We start from the raw sequence: 24877 nt of genomic DNA, 5'->3' as shown, positions 1-24877 counted from the left end.
ATGCTGACCAATCACAGGGTCCCCACGTGGCATCTTTGTCGCCAACGTAGCCCCATTATGTAGTTACGACCATAGCGTAACCCCTGAACGAGGACGTTTAAATCCATCTTGAGAGCTCTGTAATCTATCTATGCTACTCACAATGTCAATGTTAACACACTGATGATAAGCCTGACTGATATGTGATATTTAAGACCGATACCAATTTTGATAGTTGAGGATTTTAAAATCCAATATTTCTGATATTTCCGATATTGTTTTTTTCTTCTTTTCAGAAACACAAAACATTAAAGGTGATATATGGTGTTTTTCAATTAAATTCTATTTTCATTAATAAATCAAATTTTCATTGCCTTATTATGAGTGGGCTAAAACTCACTTAGAAATGAAGCACTCACCTGTTTTCTCTGTTGCTTACATCAGCCACTATTCTGCTATAAATGTGAGGACACCAGGTTGGATTCAGCTCTGTGGGCGCTCCCGAGCCTCTTTCAGAATACAGTGACAACACTGCAGCTAACGACATGCAGTCCACTAACACCACAAAACAACCGGCTCCCAGCAAAACGCAGACTCCAGGTAAAGATACAAACAACAACAAATGTTTATGGGTTAGGGGTTAGGGTTAGGGTTAGGGTTGAAGCCTACCAAACCAAACAGATTCAGATGATGTTGAGTAAAACACAGTGAACATGGCAAAAGCTGGAGAAACAGAGAGAGTTACGTTAGCTCACCGGCTAACATCGAGCAGTTGCTAACATCCGGTGCAAAGTTGTATGGCTTTCCACATTACTTCACCAGCTAACGCAACCCATGTCAAACTGTAGATTTAGTCTGCAAGAAAGGAAGAAACTGTAAAAAACTAAAGTGGAGCGATTTGTTTACTAGCCTGTAGTGATGCAGCCAGGACCAGCCAGCTAACGCTACATTAGCTCGGACCTGCTGCTGTTTGCTTTGTAACGTTCAATTTAGATTTATTGTGGTTTTACCGATACTCAGGTACACATCTTCTCCACCTCTCAACATAAAACACTGCAACAAAACGGCGACAACAACACAGAAGAGGAGCCATCCACTATCACTACAGTAAAGTTACTTACTGCGGTCTAACTTTTAAAGTGTGACGCAATCTTGTTATAATATTACCCGTTTCGTTATCATCCAATTTTTAGTTGTGCTCACATTGCTGAGCCTCAGGTGAAAGATACACAGATAGTTACTGAAAAGCAAACAGGTGAGCTAACAATGTAGTATGTCAGCTAAATTCAGTAAATCTACCGTTATCATGTAACGACCATGGATTAGTTCAACCTGCAGCTGATAAAAATATAACATTGCACTGGGAGTTTACCTGAGTTTCCAGCATGTTGTGTGATGCGTCTGTCTATAGCTGCTGTCACTCTGCCTTTTTTCGGGAGTATTGTGCCGATATGTGGCTCGCTGTGCTGAATGAAGCCGGTGTTGATCTGCCTCTGAACTGGGAACGTTGAAGTAACAGAGCCTGAACATGTCTGACTGAAAAGCCACAGCCGGCATGCTGTTGTTTCTGCGTTAATTGCAGGATCTCTGTATGAAAGCGGTTGTGTTTTGGATTATGCTCGCTAATGAGTTCAAGCGAGCACGTGTATGAGCACACACCTGGTTGCAATCTTTAAACCGCACCGCTAGTGGCCGCTGAAAACTCCATAATACCCCTTTAATAAAGATTATGTCTAACATTTGTTATGTGTAGTTATGAGACCACACCAAGATAACATAACATGCAGTTTAAAAACAAAAGTACGGACGATTATGTCAGCTGATTGCTGTGTTCTGTGGTGGATTTGTGGCATTAAATGTACTTGTTTGGATTTATGTTAAAACACCTGTGTTGCCAACAGGGGAGTTGCAGAGTGCGACTGGCGGACAAAGTATGCAAAGACAACGCTTGTAACATTAAGGGATTGAAGGATCCATCTTCCATCACTCCGTTTCTTTTTTAATTGTCATTTATAACCACTGATACCGATTGCTTGGCACACCATCTTAGCGTAGTGTCTTAGCAGCCTAATATTTGACAATCAGTACTGAGGGGCATTTAGTCATCAACCAAAATATTGGACAAATCACGAATTTGACGTGATATCTGTTCCAAATTTCATGGCAATCCATCCAATAGTTGTCTTTTAACATTTCAGTCAAAACTACAAATATCAACTTTATAGTGGTGCTAGAGGAAAAGTCATAGGATCACCAAAGTCTTTAGGATTCATCCTCCAGCCATCATGGGTATTTGCATTAAATGTAAATCCATCCAATAGTTGTTGAGCTATCCGACAGACCAACACTGCAATCCCTAGAGCCACACCACAAGCGCCTAACAAGTACACATAACTATCCTAAGTCAATCCTGGCCATAAACCTGACAATTACAATCAATTCATCCAAAACCCATGAGTAGTTCAATAACCAAATACTGCCAGTAGAGTTCTGTTCGTAAAAATAGGGTGCTCACAGCAAAGAATTCTGGTCCTGCCTGGGATACTGACAGACTCAAGATATTGAACAGATCTGTTTCTTGCATTAAAATTTCAAATAAGAAGTTTCTCCAGCAGAGGTGGGAGACGTTACATCAGTCAGGGAGATGACCACAAATCAACTGTCATCACCTTCCAGGGAATGACAAATGATTTCTTTGACATTGTTGATAGCGTGGGGCCAGAATGAAGGACAGGTCTTTCCAATTTGGCTTTGTTATTACAGCTCCCCTGTTTTGCAGCCGATTACACCTCCTTAAATGGAACAAGCTCATTATCCCTCCCCGACCAATTAAAGTGGGCTTAAGAGGCTACGGTATCTACTGGCTCTGGACGGTAACGTGCCACAGTGCTATCCCCCCGTGTCTCAAAAAAGACAGAAAAAGGCTGTGAGCATCAAAGGAGCTGGAGATGAAGGCCTTCCACGCACACGCTAACACCCAAACTTGCACACAGTCTCACAAACACACACACACACACACCCATGCAGACAGACTCCCTCAAAGAAGGCCTCTCATGGATACACAAACACATTAATATGTAAAGATGTGAACGGAACCATGTGTGCATATGTGCTTTTCCCCACAGCGACACACACACAGAAAGCAGCCATGGTGCCTAAAACAGTTAATTGGCTCAAAAGTAATCCCAGCGCTGTGTGTCTGTAGATACGACTCCTGTGCAATAGAGAGTAAGCCTACTTCTTTTAGTCCAATACAATGGACTAAGTAGCAAAGACAGAGTATGTTCTAGAGAAATACATTTTGTCATTTACATGAGAAAAGGTGAAAGTGAAGGAGAGTTTGCCTCAGTGAAAATTAAAGCCATCATCTGAATTTCCTCATACACCTCTAGCTTCAGTCTGTTAGATGGTCTGGACAAATACATTCTATTCTTAAACCAATACATTTCATGCATTTTAATATTAACTTTGTTTGTAAAGCAAATCTGGGTGAACAAGTGTTAAATGTGCTATGTGTTATTTTTCCTTTAATTTAAGATCTGAGGCTTAAAGCATAAGTCGGGTGTTATTCTATATTTTTCTTCTCGTAAACAAATCCCATGCCAACATCAAAATCAACAATGTGTTATTCGCTCTCTTAGTGCTTACTGACTTCTCAGCCTTTATGTGGAAGTACAGCCCATTGTTTCCTGTTGAAGATGTGACTCTTTAAATCAGGTCACAAATATATAGTCCCATTTTTAAATAACACTACGTACCAGCGTTTTCTAAAGCTTGTTTTGAGCAAACATCAGTCAAACAGCTGTTGGGAATTGTTTTTAGATGCGATTATTACACATTTGTTTCCCTAGTGTGTATTTACAGCAGAGCAGTGTATGTGGGATTGATTTAAAATAAACTACAGTGCCCACATTTGTGTTAATGAAGGACCATATTATCCAGTACAACACTGTGGTTGATCGTTGGTTTTATAATAGTTTAGAGCTCTATTATGGAGGTCCAAAGTATTCTATATTAAATAAATATTCATTTGTCTGTCAGTGAAGACAAACATGGCAGAGGCAATAATGTAATGTACTCCAAAGCAACATCCAGTCACATAACGGCTCCACCCTATTTTTCCTAACAGACAAAGACTTTGTGATGAAAAGTCCTATTTTAAAATAAAATGGTTATTGGGGGAAAGAGGCGTTGTGAAAAAAAAACTGGAATGAAAATATGCGGTCTGTGTGGACTACATGATTTTCTGTTAACTTGTTTCAGTAGGCAGTGAAATCTTCCTCCCATAATTCTGATGAAGTCCTTTGAGAAACTGGTTCTTCAGCACATAAAGAACAACATCCCAGCCAACCTGGACCCTTACCAGTTTGCTTTCAGAACCAACATGTCATCTCCACTGCCCTCCACTCAGCCCTCACACACCTTGAGAAAAACAACGCCTACATCAGAATGCTGTTTGTGGATTTCAGCTCAGCATTCAACACAATCTCTCCCCCATTAAACTGATCAGCAAACTCAGCACTCTGGGTTTAAATACAACACTCTGCAAATTGGACTTCCTCACAAACAGACCCCAGTCAGTTCAGATTGGACACACCTCCTCCACTCTCCCCTTCCTGTTCACGCTGTACACCCATGACTGCATCCCCCGACATGGAGAGGACTCTGTTGTGAAGTTTGCGGACGACACCACCATCATTGGCCAGATTTCAAACATATCTTCGTTGATTTTAGGAAGAAGGAGATAAAGACACACACTCCTGTCTACATCAGTGGTGCTGAGGTGGAGCAGGTGAACAGTTTCAAGTTCCTGGGAATCAGCATCACAGAGAACCTGACATGGTCGTCTCACCTCTCCACTCTGTTGAAGAAAGCTCAGAAGCGCCTGTATTTCTTAAAGAAGCTAAAGAAGGCCAAATTCTTAGATCTTCTTCGTCTATTCATCTCACTGTACCTCCTGTTCGTTTGACCACCATGGGATTTAGAGCCTTCAGCAGCTCTGCCCCTCGTCTCTTCCACCAGACATCCATAAGATTGACTCGCTTTCCATTTTTAAATCCCCCCTGAAAACACATCTTTTTAAACTGGCATATCCAACGTAATCACTGTTTATCTGGTCACAGCAATCTTTTGTTTCCAATTGTTTATCCCCTGATTTTATGCACTAGTTGTTTTTAATTTTATCAATTTCTTGCTATACTGTTGTTGTGAGGTGAGGTGAGTGTTCTGAAAGGCTCCTATAAATAAAATGTATTATTATTATTATTATTAATTCCCATGCCAAGCTCTTGTCAGCTTTTACAGAGGAGAAATAGAAAGCATCCTTATCCAGGACCGGAGGGCTCTGCAGCAGGGGATTAAAACCGCTCAGAAGATCATTGGTACCCATCTACTGAGCATCAGTGATATAGCAGACCACAAAGGATACTAAAGGACAGTATCCACCCCAGCCACAGCCTGTTCAGCCTGCTTCTGGGAAAAGATATAGAAGTTTCTGCTGTCGCACCACCAGACTGCAGAGCAGCTTTCCCCCCCAAGCTATCAGACTCAAATTCAGCCTTAGCAATGCTCCACTGAATATAGTTTATTTCTGTTTACCATTTTTATAATTGCTTTTTATTGTTTATTGTCTGCTACGTAGCAGAAGGGAGTTACAAACTCAATTTCACTCTACATCCTGTTGTGACAAATAAATCTACCTTGTACCTCGTACACCTATGCTTGAAGTGACCAATTGTCAATTTATGTTTTGCAACATATTTATTTTCAGTGTTTAAAAGAAGACCACAGTGTCGAATTCTGAGCCTAATGTAGTCTATAAACTGGGGACTGTCACAGTACACACAGAACACTTGAGGAATGGCACTTGAGTATATTAATGATACAATGTGCCTGAATCCCATTTAATGAAACTGTGAGAGTGTGTGTCATGGAGAGTCAGGTACAGAATAGAGACAGACTGAGGGAGACAAACGAAGGTTTGGCCATTATGTTCTTGATATTCAACATTTTTCTCTGGAACATCTTGTTGATAGAATATTGACTGACTGTTGTCTGACACAGTGCACTATACGCTCTTGTGCACTTTACTGTTTATATACAGTACTTTGTAACCCAGTTTCTAGTTACTATGGTTACTTCATGCTCGTGCTCAGCAGATAGGTCTCTCCCTATCAGAGAGAGAGAGAGAGAAAGAGAGAGAGAGATTGAGAGAGTTGTGCGCTGGGAATGTATTTGCCAAAATCCAGTTGAATCTTGTGATTTAGATGAAGTGGAATAAGATTTTTTTGCTTTGTCTTCATCCAGTTAAAAAAAATAAGAAGGAAAAAACACATCCACGCTGACATAACACAAAGTCGTAAAAAGATCCAAAGGCAGAGATACAGAACCAGCGGTGCAGAATACTGGCACAATAACCATCTAAAATTTAATAGTGGTATTGTATCTTTAATACTTCATAATAATAATACTTGTGTTACTGAATTACAGTAACTGCCCATTTGCTTGTATGTAAACAGTAAATATTGAAGATTACTTAACTACACGGTTCCATCTGTCATTACACAGGCTGTGAAATGAAGTAGGAGCATGGAGTAGTACAACACCAGTGCTTGTATGGCGCTAGTATGAGATCCAAGTACATTTTGAGATCTTAATTCACTATTTATAGGCACAGACGAGGGAACATTAAAGCATCTGTATACAACAGCCAAAGTGCCTGAAAATGTTGGAACATGACCATATTGTTCATGATTAAATATAGACAATTTTCTGGACTTGTCAATTGACAGTTGTTTTTATTTGATCATCTTAAGTTGTTTTATACAGTATGTTTTGTGTATTTAAGTTACTGAACTAGAATTAGTGTTTCTCTACTGTTGAGTGATTTTAAATGGTGGTATATTGTTTATAAGAGAAGTGACAATCGTCCTAAATAAGGTGAGCTAGACCAGCTGCAGACCAGGATTTTCTATTGTGATCTTTTGTGTTACCGTCTAAATTTTTAATAGAGCCATCTGACCTGACTCCAACAAGCATTTCTCTTTTTTCTTGCAACACTCCGCAGGGAGGTCAAAGGTCAAGATCAGCTACAGAACAACTACCCTGGAGCCTACGGCGTTGTTCAAATCCAGTGTCTTGTGTGGAAATCATTAGAGCACTACCCTAATGATGCTGCTTAAAAACCAGGACAAAATGAGGTGAAGTGTCCACTTACAGTTGTAGAGGCTGATGACAAATGGCTTCGACCTTGGCAGACTACATGGTAATGGTGGAGTCATATAGACAGTAGTGAAGCTGCAACAGTGTCATCACATCAGTATCATCCAGACATTAGACACATGCATTATGAATAAAATAAAAAAGACAAAGAAGATTGTTATTAGGTTACAGCAGGGTTGTTACTGTGGTTACAAAATGTCTTAATGCCCAGCTCAATCCTTATTTGAATATTCCCAATGTATTTCCATGGAAACAGATCTCATAACTACCAGAAAACGGTAAATTAAATAAAGTGATTACATGCTTCAGCATCCAATATAAATTAATGTGCCCCACAAAGTGATACTCACAGATTTAGTTCTTGGTATACTTCAGCACATTTGTCACTGTGCATAGGTTTATGGACAGTTGTGAAAAACCATCTTAGATATTGGTCTCAGAATATTACTCTTCTTACAAATAGAGTCATCTTTTGTGTCTTGTGTTCTGAAAGGATGTGTCACTAAGACTAACTAACTAACTAACTGTTGAAACCTAATTAGGTTTCAAGCCAGGTTTCGTTAAACTGTAGCACATATTTTAACAGGATTTGCTTGTACTCAATGGTAATAAAGTTGAATCTAATCTAATGAACAGTTGGAGGCCATTAAACCATTACAGAAGAAGATGGCACAGCAGCAACATGACATAAATGAAAGTGGCTTTCAAACCTCAAAGGTGGATAACAACGTAGAAAAAGTTATAGAAATGTGGCTTTCCATTGCACTTTGTCCCAACTTTTCCAACTCAGCCAAGCATAAACACTTTTTTGCATATATAAAGTTGTTTTCCGAATTTCTATCATTTTGATCATTGTTCATGCACAGAAAAAAAGATGGATGGAAACACACTTACTGTGTGCTATCAAAATATTAGCTGGTGTTTCACCAGCTTACATTATAGTGCAGAGCTTTTGTTTTGTCACACCTTAAATATGTTTTTGATTGCTTTTAAATAGGTTTGGCTTGAACTTAAATGATGATTATGACATTTTGCAGAATTTCTTTATTTGCTTTCTTAGATGAAAACATTGACCGCTCTCATGTCTGTGTATTGAATTCGAAGCTGGAACAAGGAGCCATCTTGGCTCTCAAAAATATTTCTACTAGAACTTCAAAAGCTCACTAAATAGCATGTTATACCTCTTTTGTTGTCTTTTTCGTAATTTTGAATGCTAGATAGAGCCAATCTAGCTGTTTCCCCCTGCTATTATGCTCGGTTAAGCTAATTGTCAGACACGTAAAAGATAAGAACCGACTATGAAATCACCCCAGAGTGGCATGCTCCTTACCACACAATATACAGTGGGAAATATGCATCACTACAAGTAAGAAAATGAGCACCCCTACAGCTAAATTAAACTCAAATTATATGCCTCTAAATGTGGCAATTTTGTGGAGAAGATTGGCAAAATTATGTGAACTAGAAAATTGTGGACAAAATGAGGCCATGTATAGCTTTAAAAACTTGCAAAGAAAGACACAGCTACTGCAGGCGACAGCATCAAAGCCACATATACAGGCAAGATTTATGTATGTGTAAAGTTGTGTCTCTGTGCATGCATAAATAAGCAAATGACGTACATTCACACCTGCATCCATGATTATGAATGCCCAGAATCTGTCACAACTCATGACCTACAATTAAGGCCATACAGTATGCATAAACATGAATGCATAGTGTGTGTACATTGAGTCCTGTTAGTAATCACAGTGTTGATAAATTTACATTTTATGCCGGTTCATCAAACTACAATCACTTTAATCAGTCTGAGGAAGGGCGGGGCTTTGGTTTTGTTCATTAAGCAAATTTGTACTGAAACAAATCATGGTCTCCTAATAAAACATTTACTGCTTGAACTGAAATTATCTGACCTCTATCTGCAGGGAACACAGAATAAGAGGGAAGCTTTACAAATGTAATGGGTGCTGACTCAATACCCATCTGCCCATCTACTATGGGCATACTATTTTTATTATTTATAAAGCCTCCACAGCCCTATAATCTCCAGTCCTTTATGAAATAAGAACAGAATGATAAATGTAATATTTATATGCAGCATACAGCTTGCTATAAGTAATACTAAGTCTAAACAAAGTCATATTAGTGTATTTAAAAAGAAATAAGGTTGTCTTTAAGTGCAAGTTGCACAGAGACAGGTATGGATAAGAAGATAAACACAAACCAGGGGAATGCATTTTGCTGATTTTCATCTGAGCTCTGTAACTTCTACTTGCGTTAGCACTTTTTGGGAAGTTAAACAATACTAAAGCAGCAACTGTTTAGTATAATTGACAACAAGAGCGATAGGAGGGAACCAGTCAGTTCGGCTGTCCTCAGAATCAGGCAATGTTTTCATTCAAAGGAACCTATGTAAAGAGGTGCAGTACAGCTTACAGCTTCCACAGTCAGCAACATGAAACACAAATCTTTAGAGGTAACAGACCATATTCAGTATCCCAGTCCCCATGGTGAAAATGAACAAAATAACGCAGGTCTTGCTTTAGTGCTGTAGGAAAGAAACAGCTTCAGTGTGGCCTGTTTGTACATTCCAGTGTGAGTTACAAGACACAATTCACATTTCAAAGGATATACTGGACATTTTTCACTGCTTTTAAAACCTCAACAATTAGATATCTAAGAGAGACAGTTTGATTTAAAAAAGCTACACACCTTCACTTTGAGATTTTTTGAGAACATCAGGCAAAAGCTAATAGTGTTTGAATGGGACATCAGCTCAATAAATAGAGATAAATAGGCAATATTATGGTCATTATTGAGGAATACTGAATCTGGAGTTGAATTCTATGTTGACAGTTCAGTACAGTGCGGTGATGTATAGTGTCGTTTAGCATTATATGGAGAAATAAACTGTCATTGTTATTCATAAATGATGCCCAATTTTATCCATTGATCAACCCAGATGAAACCAATAAATTAGTTAAACTTAAGCAGGCCTTAAGGACTTAAAAACCTAGATGAACTGCAATTTTCTGATGTTAAACTCAGACAAAACAAAGTTATTGTACTTGACCCCAAGCACCTCCGAGACGCATTATCTAAAGGTATAATTACTCTGGATGGCATCCAACACCACTGTAAAGAATGTTTGAGTTATTGATTTGGACATGTCCTTTAACTCCCACATAAGACAAACAAGGACCGCCTTTTTTCACCTGCATAACATTATGTAACTATGAAAATTTGGCTAAATAAAATGTGAATCAGTCTGCGTGTTCATCAGCTCCCTTATCAAGGGAGGAGTTGGATGCTGACACTGTATCTCTTCGGATGAGTCTCAGTCTTGATATGTTAAGTCTTCATCAGTCTCCGAAACCACTTCCTCACCCCTGAACCTGGGTCACAATATTTCTTCAACAGTACCCCGCCTTTTGCCCAATGTCAGCTGGGATAGGCTCCAGCCCCCCGCGACCCTGTACACAGGCTAAGCGGTTGACGATGGATGGAAGTGTGTAAAAACAACACTGTTCCCATTTCGTCTCAGTGTCCTGCACACATGATCACTTTTAACAGCCAGCCAGACCCCTAGGAGTTGCTATGAGGGGAGAAACAGTAGGCTACTAATCTCCAAATAATTGCCAGTGAAATATATATAGGCTACTTTGCTGTTTGTTAGGAAGTCTTAGGAAGTGTAGAATCATGAACCAATGTGTTTTTAACATTAATAAGGTATAAAGACAATCATAATCAAGTTACTTAGCTATTAATATTGTATTTTAATGTTGCCAATGATAATATTCACCATTTGCCATCATCTTGTGGGAGGGGATTTGCAAAAATGTTTAATTTGGTAATCTATTATTGTTTCAAATTAACACAGTTGTATAAGTTTGATGTGTTAAAATCTATAGCAGTCTTAAACTATATACAATGTATGAATGTATTTCTTTTACTTCAAAATACTGCTTTATTACATGCTCATAATTTTTAAGAAGTAGACTTTCAGTAATGTTTCAGTTTTCTATTACTCACTTTGTAAGACTGCAAAGAGAAAATATTGCAATAACCTAAGCTGTTGTATGTGTCATGTATGGGCCCAATGAACACTTTCAGATTGCTTCGTGTATGTTTCATTTTTGCTGTAGCCCACATGCTGTATGTTTACCACATTAAGACTACTTAGTTAAGTATGACCTAGAAAGGCTGCTGCTCTGTCAATACAGTGGCATTGGATGCGTCATCGTGTTAAATTCCCAATTTTACAGAAATAGCTCTTTTGTTGTCCCTGTGATACTGAATAATTTATTTCGAACCGTCCTCTCGTTCTGACATTTGCTCACTTCGTCCCCGGGTAAGCATGGGCTGGAGCATGAATCCCTCGTCAGAACCCGGAAAGGGCAAGTGTTATTGATCTCACTATGCAAACGCGCTCTACACTGTCAGAATCAACCCTCCAAGGTTGGGATCAGGTAGCACACTTTCATGGAAGTTCCATATCCATACTCGTCATCAGATTCGGCTCTCGTGGTGCCTTTTACATCCTGCAATTAGGAATTGACCATGTAATTTAGCAGATCTGACTAAATAGACTTCGCATATAGTAAAGAATGAAAAAGAGGCTGCGAGTTCAACATATATTGGTCGTCTATCGGCGGTGCGTAAAACGCGCGCTCAGGGGTGGGGACTTCTTTGGAGAGGCAGGACCGGAAAGCGCAACAGCACGACTCTCTGCATCCACAGGTTGCTCTCTGCTCCTCTCTCAGCATCTTTGCAGTGCAGGTCCAAGAGTGCAGCCGGTGAAGATGAACTGAGGAGTCTTTAGAATTCTTGTTTGGCTGAACGGTTTAGACTTGGATAGCTCATAGAAGCTCACGAGCAAAATGCCAAATACACAGCGATGGGCAACTCGATTAATTATAATCTGCCTGACTTTTTTGTCGTAAAACATCAGTTCAACTTGTCTTCCGAGGACTGTGCATTTTATTTGAGACCACCATGCCACAGGTCTCACACTGCAACTGCACCACGGTGACAACAGCAACATAATGGCATGTAGGAGCGGTTGCTGCTGCGGCTCCGGTCCAATAAACGAGGATAACGCGAGGTTCCTGCTGCTGGCATTGTTCATCATCCTCTATCTCCTCTGTGGGGCCGCTGTCTTCTCAGCGCTGGAGCAGCCAAAGGAGCGAGAGGCGAAGGAGCGCTGGGTGCAGAGGTTCGAGCATTTCAGCCAGAAGTACAATCTGAGTAAGAAAGACCTGAATAACTTCCTCAGGAACTACGAGGAGGCGAACGTAGCGGGTATCCGTGTGGACACTATCAGACCTCGATGGGACTTCCCCGGCGCTTTTTACTTCGTGGGAACTGTGGTATCAACCATTGGTGAGATGGAGAAACGGGCATTTAAAACCATTAAACCTCTCTTTGTCATCATCAGTCATTAACTTGTGTGTAAATGCTTTATCACCATTGGTGTCTTGCATAGTTTTCCTTCCTTTGCAGACACTCTCCTATATCAAGGCCATTACTCCCTTTTCATGAGCCAAAATGACAATATTATTTTAATGTCCTCACTGTATTTTGTGTTGAAAGGGTTAAGTCTAATCAAACTAAACACAGGTTGTAGATGGCTCCTAGTCACCTGCACAATAGTGTATGCAAAATACTTTTTAAACATGAAAATGTTCAAAGGGGCAGCATTAATGATGACTCTGGTTCATTTAGTTGTACTGGTAAGCCATGCAGTGAGCCACACTACTAGAATGAAATGAAGCCATAATTAATGTTCTTATTTTCACCTGTGCTTGTCAAGTCAAAATTCAGTTACAAGATGATGTCTGTATTCAAGTAGGACATGCTCTTTTGTTGTATCCGTTTACCGTTAAGAGATCCACTTCATGCAATTTTAAAAGTAACATAAGCCGTGCAGCATTTCTTAATCGTGACTTAGTACTTGCGAATTGATTCATAGATCATCAACAAAACTAGACTGAGAAAAAAAGGTAACTTCAATGCCTGCATCAGTGCAAGATTTGTCCCTTACAACCAGTTATCAATGTTTGATTGATAGTTTGACAGGCTGACTGTCTAAGATGCTAGAGGTATCAGTGTCTCTATGGCAGACAGTAGGAGAGTAGAAAAACAGAGCCATCCCTCTAACCAAAAGCACTGTTACACAGTGACAAACATTATTGATCTTGTGTTGCCACTCTGTTCTAATTTTGTTTTTTCTTCTCAGTACCTGAGGGGTATTGCCATTTCAACATCTTTGATTGGAGTGAGTTGATTCATGATGACTGACAGTTTGACACGCCCCCGATTAGATGACTGGCATAGGCCATCACCATTTAAATGAGTTATGGTGATGAAGGACCAAGTGAAGGGCACATTTTCTCATGAGATACTCCCTTCATTCAACTTCATTTCCTGTGTTTTTAGACAGGTTTTCCTGATTGATGGTGGCCTTAAAAGAAAGCTGATCCAATCGCAAGATTGATCCCCTCATTTTCCCATGATTCCTGAAGCCACTGACAATTTTCTAGATGCCCATTTCATAGAAATAGCTTTCCTTCTGCACTTTCCCTGGTACCTCTGGCAGAGTAGTAAAGTCTTCACCATCTATTTCATCAAGTAGCATTCAGGTAGAGAGAAGAAGCATCATTGTTCTGTGCGACATGAAATAAGGAACGCAGACAGCTTCAAAATGCTTTGACATATGGTTCCTCAATCACTTGAATTGGTTTTTGTATGTTTCACAGATTTTTTGTATATTCACTTGTTTGTTTGCTTGACCACTGTCCTTGTTAATATGTTTACACAGGGCACAGGGTGTTTTAATGAATTTTTACATATTTGCTTGTTTGTTTGTCTGCTGTACATGTGAACATGGTTATACAGGGCACAGCCTAAAAAGAGATGCAGGTCCCTGTCTGTATCCCCTGTTAAAGTAAAATTTAAATTAAAAAAATAAAGTAAAATTAACTGTATGAGTGCAAGGTCCAGTTGTAGATTGTAACAGTGTAAGTAATGTACCCACTGAGCTATAATTGTAAGGAGACTGCATGCTATCTCTAATCTTAAAAATGACAGATGCGTCATCATAAAATCATTTCATGTCATCATTGCTGTGACCTCCTGCAAAGAGACTGTGTGCTGTGATATCCCGCTTGATACTCCGAATCCAGTTGTCTGAAGTAGTACAGTCACAGAGATTTTTTTATATTTCATTTATGTCAACTCTTATCATTTGAAGCAATCAGTCTTTATGCTTTCCATCTTCTTTTTTTATCTAACACTCTCATCTCAGTTTTTGGAGTACGAATATAGCTTAAGGGAAAGCCCTTCACAAACACATCATTACTACATAGTCAAGGAGAATACTGTGAGTGTTTGAATGAATACACACAAGAGTACGAGAGAGCATTGTATCTATTGATTATCTTGTAATGCATGTTCAAAACATATGCACATAAAAGTCCTTCTAGTTACAGTTCTACTTAAGTAGATGCTTCAGTGAAAGGCAGAAAACATTTTATTCTTAGATTGTGATGATAACACTTTATTTGGCTATATATTTGAATATATGATAACATTGTGCATAGATTGTTTTACTTTCAAATTTAAAGCAATAATTCAACCACTCTCATGTATCCTGTTAAATAGCCTCTAGAGCTGCAGAGGGAGAGGAGGTATTTCAAGTGACCCTGGTTTCAGAAGTAAAAGGGCCATGATGTGAGGTGAAACCCCTTCGGTTGAATCATCAGTACAAAAAACTATCAACTCTGAAAATAAATGATTCTTTGATAACAAGTCGACGGTACAATCCTATGTACATAAAAGTTAACTACCTCTCCTAAGCTGCTTTTCAGCAAGATGCATCCCATCACAGAGCCTTAAATTCTGTTATGTGCACCGCTAACAGTGGACTAAGCTTCCACTAACTAAGCGGAAGCTAACTAAGTGGAAGCTGTAGGGTTAGCCGGTCGACATGCATAAAGTCAGGTACTAACATTTCTGATGGTTGTGGTAAGGGTAGGGGCATCGGGGGGCTGTCAACACCTTTATCACGAACGTAGCTAGCTACCTAGCACTTCCGGTCTGTACAGGACGCCCTAAAGGGTCAAATAACTACGTTTTGTCACTTTTTCTGACACTGTTGATATTGAAAGCTCTGCGATGTGAACGGACTCAGATACACTTATAGAATTGTTAGATCATCTGGGACAGTACCACGACTCCGTTTAACACTGAATATATCGTTCAACGAAACCAAAACAAAAACCAGCAGCACATCCTACTTCACAAGGCTACAGTCAGTTAGCTTACCTTTGCTTAGCGCACAGACTGGAAACGGGACAAATGCTAACCGGGTTTGTCTAAAAGTAACAAACTCTGTCTACCAGCACACCTAAACCTCCCTAATTAACACATTATTTCCAGTTTGTGTAATCCATACAAAAACGTAAGTGTAAAAACAACAAGTGGTTTTGCAGGAGGTCAGGTGCTGGACTGCTTTGGCCAGTAACTTTGTTGAGTCCACTGGCAACCTAACAGTGAAGACAAGACTTCAGGAGGATAAAAATGTGTTAATTAGTGAGCTTTAAAGGTGTTGGTGGTGATATTGTTATCTTCAGACAGAGGTAAGCTAGCTGTTTCCCCGTTTCTGGTCTTGGTGCTAAGCTAAGCTAACCAACTGCTAACTGTTAGCTTCATATTTAACAACCCATGAGAGTGGTATTGATCTTCTCATCTAACTCTCAGCAATAAAGTGAAAAGGAGTACTTCCCAAAACTATTGCTTTAAATGTTTTTCTTTAGTGAGCAAGGAAAAAGTCAGTAACACAACCCCAGCGCCCCCATTAACACCATGTTCAGAGCTTTTGTGCAAGACTGTCATTGTGACACAAAGGTCATTCTGACACAGTTTTCTCTCTAATTTATTTCATGTACTGTATACATTATTAAACAGGTCAACTGACTCATAAACATCCCATTTAACCAATCTTACGAAACAAAAAGGAAAGAAAAACACATCTATTAAATCCAGCACATTTGGCTTTATTGGTGTGTTTGGAAGGATTTTCCTGCCCAATTAGCACCTCGAGAAAGAATCTGAATGTGGAGGCAATCAAATCCTCCACAAGAAACCTGCGTCTGGCACAGTGGCAATTAGTCACATCGCAGAGCGTCTTTTTCATGACATGAGATACAGTAACATTTACCATTGTTATTCTAGTGAATCAGGCTTTCATGATGTAAGAATTTACAGCTGCTGTACCTGTAAACAATCAGCTTGTCACACCACAAAAACGGTGCATGTAACTGTATACTCACCATAAAAATTACAGTAAGTGTTCAGATTTTCAATGTTATGAATGTAATAAACTGAAAAATTGAGAACAGAAAGACAGACAGACAGACAAGCAATGCGTCATTGAGCTTTCAGTGTTAAATGAGGGATGAAAGAGAGACATCACTGAGCTTGGTGCAATCGATAGAAAGACCTCTCAATTTGACTCCCATTTTGTTCATCTGCCAGTTCACAAGAGACAAAGGAGAAGTCACACACAAACAGCGTCTCAGTTCCCCTCAGGTTAAAACCAGTTAAATGGGTTCGAAGCTTTAAAAATATGAGACAATTATAAAATTGAGATGTGAAGTGGCTCCAGCGGGTCTTTCAGTTGCCAAATAAGTGTAGGGAATACTGTGCAATGTTAGATAAACCGACACTTTGGGACAGATTGCAGCGATGTGCTTGGACTGAAAAAAACTCAGGTTTTAAAGTGAGTTGAGGGACACAGACAGATAGAGAGAGAGGGAGAGCGCATCACCAATGGCAACCCAGTGGAATGAGGCCATCCTGTGAATTTTCACTTAGAAGAAGATGAGATCAGTAATTAGCCATCTTTGTTAATGACAGATAGGATGTGTTTGATTTCAAAGGTAAGTCAACACGCTGGAGGGAATGGCCGCACTCATCTTCTTTACAACTATCAATTTATTTACTGAGAGCACTGGGCTTTATTTGTTTGTGTGTGTGAATGAATATGGGGGCAGTGAGTAAGACTAGCACTTTTCAAGTGAAGGTAAGGCTTTTACGTGAAAGAATTCTGAGACACTGAGACAACATACTATGTGAAGAAATTAGAGAATTACAGTTCAACTACTTGTCCTAACTTTCTTCTCATCTTATATAATACCAGTATTACTATGTAGATTTCTTCTTATTACATAATGTTTTTGTGTGGATCCCAGGGTTTGGGATGACCACTCCTGCCACCATTGGAGGAAAGGTCTTCCTGATGTTCTACGGGCTGCTCGGCTGCGCAGCAACCATCCTCTTCTTCAACCTTTTCCTGGAGCGTGTCATCACCGTGATTGCCGTCGTCCTCAAGTCTTGTCATGAACGACGCCATAACAAAGCAGCGCTCCCACAAAATGGCAGGCGAGTCTCTAAGGGAAACCAAGCAGGTGGCGCTGGGGCAAGTGGAGGAGGAAAAGGACAGGATCTGGCTGGCTGGAAGCCTTCGGTCTACTGTGTCATGCTCATTCTAGGGGCGGCAGCCATCTTGGTCTCCTGCTGCGCTTCGCTCATGTACTCGGCGGCCGAAGGCTGGGACTACCTGGACTCGCTATACTTCTGCTTTGTGGCCTTCAGCACTATCGGTTTTGGAGACATGGTGAGCAGCCAGCGGGTCATCTACGAGGGCCACGCCACGGCCGCATATCGGCTGGGCAATTTCTTCTTCATCCTGACCGGCGTCTGCTGCATCTACTCCCTCTTCAACGTCATCTCCATCGTCATCAAGCAGGTCCTCAACTGGCTGCTGAGGAGGCTGGAGGGCCCCTGCCGCTGCTGTTTCCCCAGGAGGGGTCGCCACCCACACAGACACCCACGACGGAACGTAGTGGCCCCGGGTCACCTGCGTGCCCGCAGAGACCCCTCCATCGAGACAGACGCCATAAATGAAAGTGAGACTGACACTGGGCGCAGGATGTCGGGGGAGATGATCTCCATGAGGGACTTTCTAGCAGCCAACAAGGTGAGAGCTTCTGTGCTGGAGCAGGTTATTGTGGCTGACATCTTGTGTGATATTCCACCTGTTTTTTGTCAACACGTGTTGTTACATGCAAGAGATTAAATATACTGTACATATATATATATAATTCTACGAGTAATTTGATTAAACTGTTCACATCAATAGCAGAAAGAACATTTAGTCAATAATCGTGTTTCCCTGTAGTTGTGTTTATTGCTGTCATTAACTAATTATACACCCTGCTCTCAGTCATCTCCCTCATCATAAGCTGAACTGAATGCACCATTGCATCTTTCCTGCTCAATTTATCTTATGAACTGTAACATCTATGTCACATTTAATAGGCTATCACTACCTATGCATACTTCTTACTGATATATTTTATATGTAACATTTCTCTGAATACCAATGGCCTCCTACTATACTCCATAGCTATCACCCCTCCAACAGCCCTTGTAGCCACTCAGAGGTGTCAATTGTCCATACATTTCCATAATTGCTACCCTTCTTCTCACGCAAGAGGAATGAACAGCGTGAGTTGGTGAATGTCAAAACCATGCTTACTCATCCCAGAATTGTTCCAAACTAGATCCAAAACAAAATGTAAATTTTCAGATTAATAATAATCAATTCTATTTTAGGGTGATTATGCCTTTATTAAAGATGACTGGAAATGAAAGAGAGAGAGATGCAGCAACTAAGCTGCAGGTCAGATTCGAACTTCAGGGAATGTCAATCGAATGGGTGTTTGTTTATGCAGAAAGGCTTTAAGCCTACAATACTCAGAGGTAATATTTCAATTTATTTTATAAAACAGTAGTCCTATTCATTTCAAATCGTTTCATCCTTCTGCCATGTGAGTCGCCATTTCTCATTTCTCCTCTTTATGTGCGTACGCATGGTTCAGAGTTTACTTACAGGACCACACATTCTCCTGTCAAGTTTGTTTTTAATAGATCACAACCTTTACTTGGGAAGTGGCGTATGAACCTTTTCAGCCCTGTTTTGCATGTACGCAGCATTTATAAATGAGACCCCAGGTCAAAATGTCAAATTGTCCAATACTTGCAAAACTAATGATGTTCCCATCAGCTGTACTTTGTGTTTAGTGCTAATTGGCAAATGTTAACATGTGAACATTATACCTGTTAAACATCAGAATGTTAGCATGTTGCTGACATTACATTTAGCTACCGCTTTTATCCAAAGCGACTTACAATTGCTATTTATGTCAGAGGTCACACACCTCTGGAGTAACTAGGGTTCAAGTGTCTTTCTTGGGGACACATTGGTGGATGTGTCACAGTGGGGAGTTGAATCTGGGTCTCTCCCACCAAAGGCATGCAACTTATCCATTGCGCCATCACCACCAGGGTTGTTGTTTTTCACAGCATACGCATTAAAAACAATTTCACATTTATAATACCTACAAAATCTAACACAATGTGGTTGTCCCCCTTTGAAATAAAATAACACCTTGTTCAGAGTTTGATTCTGGATAATAACATCAGAGGCCAACACGAATAGCAAGATGTCTGGAATAGAAATTCATGTTACAGTGATTAACAGCAAAGTTGTCTGGTATTGCCCTGTCAATATGAATGCCTGGTTTCAGATCCTTGGATTGCAGCCTATTGATTTATTCAGGAATTCATAAAATCTGTACTGAAAAGATTAAGGCAGGTGTGGACATGCTAAAAGGAAAGAAGGCTTTCATAAATAGACATGTTAATCAATTAACAAAATGCAGAGTGACCGAACAGTAGAAATTTCTAAATAGAATCAATATTTGGCATTCAAAACAGCATAAATCGTCGTTACATTTTGTTGGCATATCGTCAGGTGTATGATTTAACAATTATACAGGTGCTGCTGATCACCAAATCAAAATGTAGGTTGAAACACAATCATTAACTGAAACAGAAACAGCTGTGTAGGAGGAATACAACCGGGCGAGGAACAGCCAAACTCAGCTGACAAGGTGAGGTTGCTGAAGACAGTTCCAGACAGCTCGGAACTGGGAACTTTGGAAAGTTGAAATATCTGACTTGCAACCTCAAAGCGTTCCAGGTGCATGGTGGTGCCTGACACCCAAAGTGAACGAAAACCATGGCTGACCGTGACAAACTCTTTAATCCCAATTGCACCCTCAGCACTGTCCTTGGTGTTAATTAAAATTATGACCGTTTTAATGAAAACCAGTATATGTTGTAGGCTATACTTCCTAATGTTTTCAAATGTTTAGGCATTTTTTACATTTTACTGAATAACTTGCAGAGAAGTTTCGTGTGTACGCTGAAGGGTACCTTTTACGCTGTCTCAAAGCATCAGGATTTCACACCTGAGATGAGAACGGATTGATGTGCAAGTGTTCTTGATGAATTGATGCAGTTTTGAAGGCAAAGGTTTGTCACTCCAAAGATTCATTTGATATAGATTTTTCTTTTGGTTACTAACTTTGTATTTTGTTAATTGATAAATATAATCTTTTAACATGTCTATTTAAAAAAAAGCAACTTGGGCATCATACTGGATAATAATATATGAAGGAATGAAGTGAAACAAGGTGGCATTACCATCTGAATATTGGGTTAGTCTGTCTGGCATTCACTCTAAAAAGACACCTGTAAAGTCTGAGAAACTGGTTTTGTACAAATTGTACTTTTGAAAGGAGAAATGAGAGACAAGAAAGGGAGGAGTCCTCGGGACACACAGGTGGTCATTTGAATATTCATTTCCCATGGAAATTAAGTGTGTCCCCATTAAAATGTGTTTTTTGACAAATTGTATTGTTAAACTTGTGTTTAGGGATGAGTATCATTAGAATTTTATCTATACTACTACTTTTATCAGTTGGGTTCTTTATCATTTATTGGTCCTTAATCATTACTTCATTACTAAAAGTGTTTTGTTAAAAATCTGTTATTTAAAACATCTATCAACATCACTGCAGCTTCCAGCACACCTGGAGCCAGTAGTGATGACACCCTGGCACAGAAATGCTACTTTGGGGACTGGTTCCAGGGACCCTGCAATGTCACGCCTTTCCATTGGCGGTATAGGCAGGAGCTGGATTTGTGGTGTACTGAAAAACAATGAATATATTTTAGAAATTTGACGCTGTTCTCTCCTGACTTTTCCTCCTGGAATGGCGTTCCTGTACCCCCACCCCCATTTCTACCACTGCTTACACTCGGTATGAAAAGGTCAGGGGTTCAGGGCCATCCTCGGACAGGTTCATTTATTGAGATAAATAAAATAGTTCAACATAACAACACTGGAGCTTGAGTGATGTCAGACCTTTATGGGATTAAATTGCATTGTAGTCCATTCAATTTTAACTCCTTTTATTTCCACACAATGTTTTAGTAAGGGGACATGAATGTCTGTACCATGTTTCATGGCAATCCATCCAATTTTTGCAGACACTAAAAATGTATAATGTCAATCTCAAAGTGGCGCTAGAGTAAAAGTCAGGGGGACACCAAAGTAAGTAGGCTTCACCCACTGGAGACTATGTATCTCTGTATAAAATTTATGGAAATCTATCCAACAGTTGTTGAGATATTTCAGATCAAAGTGATGGACCGACAGACCAACATCCCTAGAGTCATTCCGCAGGCTTGACCAAAACTGCACATGTACACTGCAAATTGTGTGTAAAACATCTCCTTTCCATTTGACTGAATATTGACTCAACACATTTAAAACAGCATTACACATTGCTTTGTATAGGAAAAAATGAAAAGGAATGGTTGGTGTGTGAAAGAGTAAATATCTGGTTTCTGTCAATCACACTTATTCAGTATTTGTTGTCTTTGTTCAAACACCAAAAGAGAGGAAAGAACACCATCTGGTAGCCTTATATCACACCTGTGAAATCAGATGTACGTGGCTGCCGCCAACACATTCTATTATGTTCTCATTTCACAAGGCTTCACAGGTTGCACGTACCCCTTGTCTGTTCATTTTTTTTAATGTCTTTCCCTTCCTGCAGGTGAATCTGGCTATTATGCAGAAGCAGCTTTCAGAGATGGCCATAGGGCACCCGCGCCAATCCAGCTCCAATTCACGTCAGAATGGATTCTCAGGAGGGGTTGGCGCCCTTGGCATCATGAACAACCGACTGGCAGAGACTAGTGTGGATAGATAGGGGAAACAGCATGAATCCTTTTCAAAGGATACAAAAGACTGAGAGGGCGAGTTGAGAAAGGACAGACTGACACTGAGGACTGCCTTCCTGAAAAACTGAAAAAGATTTGGGTGGTGTCCAACACTGAATTCATGACAACGTAATACATCCTTTCCATCAACAAGCAAGCTGACCCCCCCAGCAGCTACAATCAAACCCTGTCAGCCCACTATCCTGTCAAGAACATGGCTACATGAATGATGCATGATAGTTTGCTGGAGTCTCACATCTGGATCGGGCTCAGTGTGCAGGCATGTGCCCCCTGTAAGGTATTCAGTTTCCATGGTGATAAAAAAAAGCCTGCTTAGAGCCTTTGTATCCAAGCCTTAAAGACCTGACGGACTACATGCTACTTCCACTCATCTGCAGTACATAGTAATTCTCACTATGACCCACGTCCATACTGTATCTATCACTGTAAAGGACATTAATGAGAAAAAAATAGCTTTAATAAAAATGGGTGTCTCTTGGTTTGTGTCTAACAGTAGTTATTACATAAAACTGGATGTCATGGATGAAACTTAACCATAATCACGGATAATTGAATGTTTGCCTTCGGTGCAGAATAATATAACAATTGGACGATCAATGACAGTCATTCACATCATTTTTGATAAGCGTTTCAATGCTATAATAAATGCCATTCAATAGCCTCTATCTTCTGCACTGCTTTCATCAATTACTACAGCAAATAGTATTATTATATTAATTTGAGACTGCTGTTTACTTTGGGGCCTGCTGCACATTATCCAAGCACCCTATTTTCACACATTGGTGCTGTCCAGGCCAGTAGGTGGGTGGTATTGATATAAATGATTATATGATTTTAGCTCAGCAGTGTTAGGTTCATGTTTTCCCTGTAGTCTGGAATCACAGAAAGTGCACTAAACAAAAAGGACAAAAGACAGAAAGACAAGTTGTATCATTACATTCCTGCGGAGGGATTCACTCTTGTGAAAACTGCAAGCAGCCAAGAGGGAGAACGCCTTGTGGACACTGGAATCTATGTCATGCTCGATTAAGGGAGAAAATTACAGGGTGAGAATCTTCCAAGCTCCACTTCCCACGTCACCAGCTGAGCTTTGATAAACCTGACTTAAGTGTGTCTGTTTTCCAGAGAACAAGAGCAGACAAAGACACATCTTTGATAAAATGACAACAAAGAAAGAATGTGCTATGATATTTTTGTACAGGGTCTTTGTGATTTTTTAAAAGGATGATTTCCAATGATTGTATGAATAATATATTTGTGAGTTGTCTGTTGCAAAATCTTTTCAGTTCATAGCACAAACTGAGAAGAGGGTGAGATCCACACAGCATTGTTAAAACGCATGCAGAATAAAGAATGTATTTGTATAAAAAGAAATAAACACAATGTAATTGACCATTTGCTAAACCCCTACCCCAAACAGTGATATTCCAATCGAGATTGGAACCATAACTAGGCACAGCAGGCCCGTCATGCTGCAAACAAGTTGAAGCTGTGTGCATGGGGCTGTAATTACAAGAAAACTGCAGTTTGTTTAGAGGACACTGTCTTCTTGTAGCCTTTACAAATCCAAAAAAAAAAAAAACAAGCAAAAGTGTAAGACAGTGTTTATCTGCTCTAACGTATTAGCATGTCCGCCTAACTAGCTTACAGTAGTAACTCCGAAGAGCACATCATAAGCACTGACTAGCAGTAGCTTATCCACTGTGTAGTATTTTCCCACTGCATGCTCCTGGATGCTATCAGAGTTTAGGGTAACGTTAGCACATCTGCCCTACTCCAGCTTTTGCCTCAGTCTTTTAGCCCAATATCATGTCTGTAACCATAAATTGCAATTTTATGCAAGATTATTATTTTTTTTAATTCTAAAAACGCAAAGTCTGCCGGTGACAGAATTGTCAAACAACTCTCGGGGCTAACATTATCTTAGTTAGCTAGCTATAGCTGTTCTTCCAACAGACAGTTGTCATTTCGGCATTTGAAATCAAGGTTCACCAGCTAAGTTAGTCAATTGCTGCAGCTTTAATTCATCCATTTCAAACAATCCTTTCGAGTGCATTTAATTATTAATCTCCTACGAGTTTAAGACATTGTAAGGTGAAGACACGAATCAAAGTACACCTTGTCTTTATGTACCTATTTAACCTATGTGAGGGTGACCAGACGTCCCCGTTTCCCGGGGGCAGTCCGCTGTTTTGGTGGCCTGTCCCAGTCTGGAGATGTCTCCGCAACTATCCACGTTTTTAACTGTGTGTTAATCATAGACTGTATAAGGTGTTAACAGACCTGAAAACAAATTTTAGTAACCAGAAGGACTGGACAGCAGAGCATACAGATGTCGTGCCGAAAAGTGATTGCAGACATAACGTGCAAATAAACATCACTTTATGTCCGCGGTAATAGCAAAGGGATGTCTTTGTGATACTTGAACGTTTCTTTTAACGGAATAATCACAATT

General features: G+C 39.9%; 1 protein-coding gene across 1 annotated transcript; it reads left to right on the top strand.

Moving 5' to 3' along the window:
- Nucleotides 1-12245: 12245 nt before the first annotated feature.
- Nucleotides 12246-22927, top strand: kcnk13b (potassium channel, subfamily K, member 13b). Its single transcript, XM_046061013.1, has 3 exons — nucleotides 12246-12582; nucleotides 17454-18241; nucleotides 22236-22927. The coding sequence occupies exons 1-3, from the start codon at nucleotides 12246-12248 to the stop codon at nucleotides 22389-22391; spliced, it is 1281 nt and encodes a 426-aa protein (XP_045916969.1). The 3' UTR covers nucleotides 22392-22927.
- Nucleotides 22928-24877: the final 1950 nt, after the last annotated feature.

Source organism: Micropterus dolomieu, linkage group LG10 (assembly GCF_021292245.1).
Source record: "Micropterus dolomieu isolate WLL.071019.BEF.003 ecotype Adirondacks linkage group LG10, ASM2129224v1, whole genome shotgun sequence".
NCBI classification, from domain to species: Eukaryota; Metazoa; Chordata; class Actinopteri; order Centrarchiformes; family Centrarchidae; genus Micropterus; species Micropterus dolomieu.
The sequence above is the reverse complement of the archived record's forward strand: the minus strand, read 5'-3'. Positions and strand labels throughout refer to the sequence as shown.